At 44.2% G+C, this 3316-nt stretch overlaps 1 protein-coding gene across 1 annotated transcript; it reads right to left on the bottom strand.

Moving 5' to 3' along the window:
- Positions 1-1550: 1550 nt before the first annotated feature.
- On the bottom strand, positions 1551-2900 carry LOC133662833 (uncharacterized protein SPEM3-like). The gene is made up of 2 exons (XM_062067006.1): positions 2741-2900; positions 1551-2580 (listed from the first exon to the last, which is right to left on the bottom strand). The coding sequence occupies exon 2, from the start codon at positions 2557-2559 to the stop codon at positions 1630-1632; it is 930 nt and encodes a 309-aa protein (XP_061922990.1). The 5' UTR covers positions 2560-2580; positions 2741-2900; the 3' UTR covers positions 1551-1629.
- Positions 2901-3316: the final 416 nt, after the last annotated feature.

The following is a 3316-nucleotide window of genomic DNA, read 5'->3' as shown; positions in this document are numbered from 1 at the left end:
TGCACTTTTAAGAATACTCCTTGATCATTGCAGCTTTAGAGTTGTGTTTTGTGACCGTTTGAGAGTCATTGAATGTGTCCTGACTGGTGATTGGATGAGCGTGTGTTAGCTTGAGCAGACCTTGTTTTAGCTTGGTTGTTCGTTTTAATAAAGTGATTGTTGATCGACCACCTCCTCGTCATTATTTCAACATTTGGGGAAAATGCCGCAACACATTTATATCCACTCAAAAACAAAACAATTCAGGAGATTCGTAACTAATCGCGGAGAATCATTCTCAGAGAACAATTGGCAAGTCTGCCGAAGTATTCCCATTCAGCTGACCTAAATATTGGACTGGGTGATATGGACGGAAAAGTATATTTCGATATATTTTTAATTAAACTCGATACTCGATATATATCTCGATATATTTTCCGGTGAAAGTATTGTAGCGGTTGCCATAAATCAGGGGTGTCCAAACTTTTTCCACTGAGGGCCGCACACGGAAAAAATTAAGCATGCGGGGGCCATTTTGATATTTTTCATTTTCAAAACCATAACAAAATATATGGATTTTTTTTTTTACCTTTAGGGTTCCCGGGGACCATAAAGGGTCTCAGTCATTAAAACGTTAAAAATAAGTCAAATTGTTATTATTTTTTATTCAACGCTTACAGTAAATCTCTATATCAACTTCAGGTTGATAAAAAGTAAAAAAAAAAAAAAAAAAAGATTTTATGGCTTTTCTGTCAAAGACAACTTTGTTTTTTATAGCAAAACTGGAAATATGCAGTATTTAGTCATTAGAGCTCTAAAAGATCAATAATGCAGGACACCATTGATTTTAATTATTTAATATTTTTGAGAAATCAGTGAAAATATTAATAAAATCCTACTAAATATATTTGGGATCCAAAAGGTCCCCCACTCATAAAGTGATACATTTTTATTAACTTGGTTGAGGATGCCTCCTATGGGGCTCCAGTCCTCCTGTCGTGTCCCCTGCTCGTCCATCCCTCAATCTTAGCTGCATATTAGACACTTAGGATTTGGAGGGCTCGGCTTGGTTGGGACCCACCAAGACCTTGATGTCCCCCAATTTTAATCGCATTAATAGTTCCCACAAGCATACATGTCTCACTCACGCTACAGTACACACATCAATAAGGACTGGAGGTCGGCTGTAATGGCTGACCCCCTAATTTTAACTACACAGTAGACACTCTGGGGGCCTTGTACACATGCATGTGGGGGGGTTGGGGTTCCGCGCACCCCTCATTGCCTCGTCGGCCGGCGCGGATTCCGGGGACTGCGTTCTGGTGGCCTGCCAGGCTTTTATTAATTTATTATTATTATTATTATTTTATATATATATATATATATATATATATATATATATATATATATATATATATATATATATATATATATATATATATATATATATATATATATGTTTTTTTTTTTTTAAATTAATTTTTAATTGTTTTTATTTTTTTATTTTTTTATTTTTAATAATTTTTATTATTTACTTACCTGATTTTATTTAATTATTTGTATTTGTTATTTTTAATTTAATTTAATTTGTATTTCATTTTATTATTATTATTTATTTTTTTTAATTATTATTATTTTTGTTTAATCTTATTATTTATTTGTGTGTGGCGTCACGCGGGTCTCGCTTCCTGTTGGGTGGGGTCCGTGCCCGTGTGGCCCGACCTTGCGCTGTGGGGTCTCTGTTGGCGACTTGATGTGGTGGCGGCGCAGCGCCCGTGTCTGGTCTGGATACTGTGTCTCGGTTGTTTGGGCGGTGGTGTGTTTGTGCGGGTTTGGGTTGGGGTGGTGGGGTCTTTTGGTGGTGGTGGGGGGGGGGGTGTTGGTGTCTCTTGTTTGCGTGTTGGCGTTTGGGCTTGCTGGCGGGCTGGCGCTGGCTGGTCTCTGTGATCCTGTTGGCGTGTGGTTGCCGGTCGCGTTTTTTTTTTTATCGCTTTGATTTGATTGGGTGGTGCTGGCTGTCTGGGGGTGTTGTGGCTGCTGTTTCTGCTGCCGTTTGTTTGTGGTGTGGGCGCCCGTGGCTGCTGGGTCTGGTGCAGGGGGGTGGCTGATGTTGTGACTGGTGGCAGCGCGCGCGCGTGGTGGTTGTCGGGGCTGACAAACTGTGTATATGTATGTGTATGTGTGTGTGTGTATGTATGTATGTATGTATGTATGTATGTATGCATGTATGTATGTATGTATGTATGTATGTATGTATATATATGTGTATGTGTATGCATGTGTATGTATGTGTATGTGTACATGTGTATGTTTATGTGTATGTATATATATATGTATATATATTTCTGGGGGTACGTTCTGGGCCTGCCTGTCAGGTGGGGGTCGGCGCCTCAGGCTACTGCATCCGGACTGCGTGTCTGGAGCTCCTGGGTCCCACCGTCCATCCCTTCCGGGTGCCCGTCTTGGTTGGGGCCTGCTGGGTCTGGTCCCTGCGTCTACTGTGGTAGCTTGGTGCTGCAGGGTATTCCGAGGTGCTGCGAGTCGGCCAGTTATTGGGGTAGCGACCTTGTGTGTCAGCATGTCTGTGATCTTCTTTTAATTCTTTTTTTTTTTTTTAATAAATAGATTTAATTATTTATTTATTCTTATTTTTTTTAATATATTTTATTAATATTATTAGTATTATTATTATTATTATTATTATTATTATTATTATTATTATTATTATGTATCTATTTATTTTATTTATTTATTCCCCTACCTCAGGGGGGGGGACTCGGCGGGGCGGTTGCTGGTTGTTCCATCTCCATCGTTGGGGTCCCTGCGGGTGGGGTGGGTGGTTCCTGTGGCCCCATGCTGGGTGGTCCTGTGGCGGCCGGCTTGGGTGGGGTGGCCGTGGGCTGGCCTCGCCGCACTCTCCGGGGGTGGGGGGGGGCTCGTGGGGGCCCTGTTGCCGGTGGGGCGGGGGCGGTCTTCCCGTCCGGTTGCGGGGGGTCTCCGGGCCCCTCGGACGGGGCGTCCCGCCTTTCTGTCCGTGTGGGGTGTGGTCTCTCGCTGGCTTGGGGTCTGGCTGCCCCCTGCTTTTCTCGTGCCTTGTCCTCTGCCGGGTGCGTCTGTCTGCGGCCTGCTGCTGGCCCTTGTGGGCGGCGCGGTGGGCCAGGCTCTGGGGTTCCTGTCGCTGTCCGGCTTGGCTGCGTGGGGGCGGTGGCCCCTGGTTCCCTGGGCACCACACCTACTGTTTGTGGGATGGGTTCTCGGGGAGGCTGGGGCCGTACTCTGGCTCCCGCACACACTGGGAGTCAAATGTATTGTACATGCAAATTCACATATACTCACA

The sequence above is a fragment of the Entelurus aequoreus genome, linkage group LG12, assembly GCF_033978785.1.
Source record: "Entelurus aequoreus isolate RoL-2023_Sb linkage group LG12, RoL_Eaeq_v1.1, whole genome shotgun sequence".
NCBI classification, from domain to species: Eukaryota; Metazoa; Chordata; class Actinopteri; order Syngnathiformes; family Syngnathidae; genus Entelurus; species Entelurus aequoreus.
This window is presented reverse-complemented; position numbering and strand designations above follow the sequence as displayed.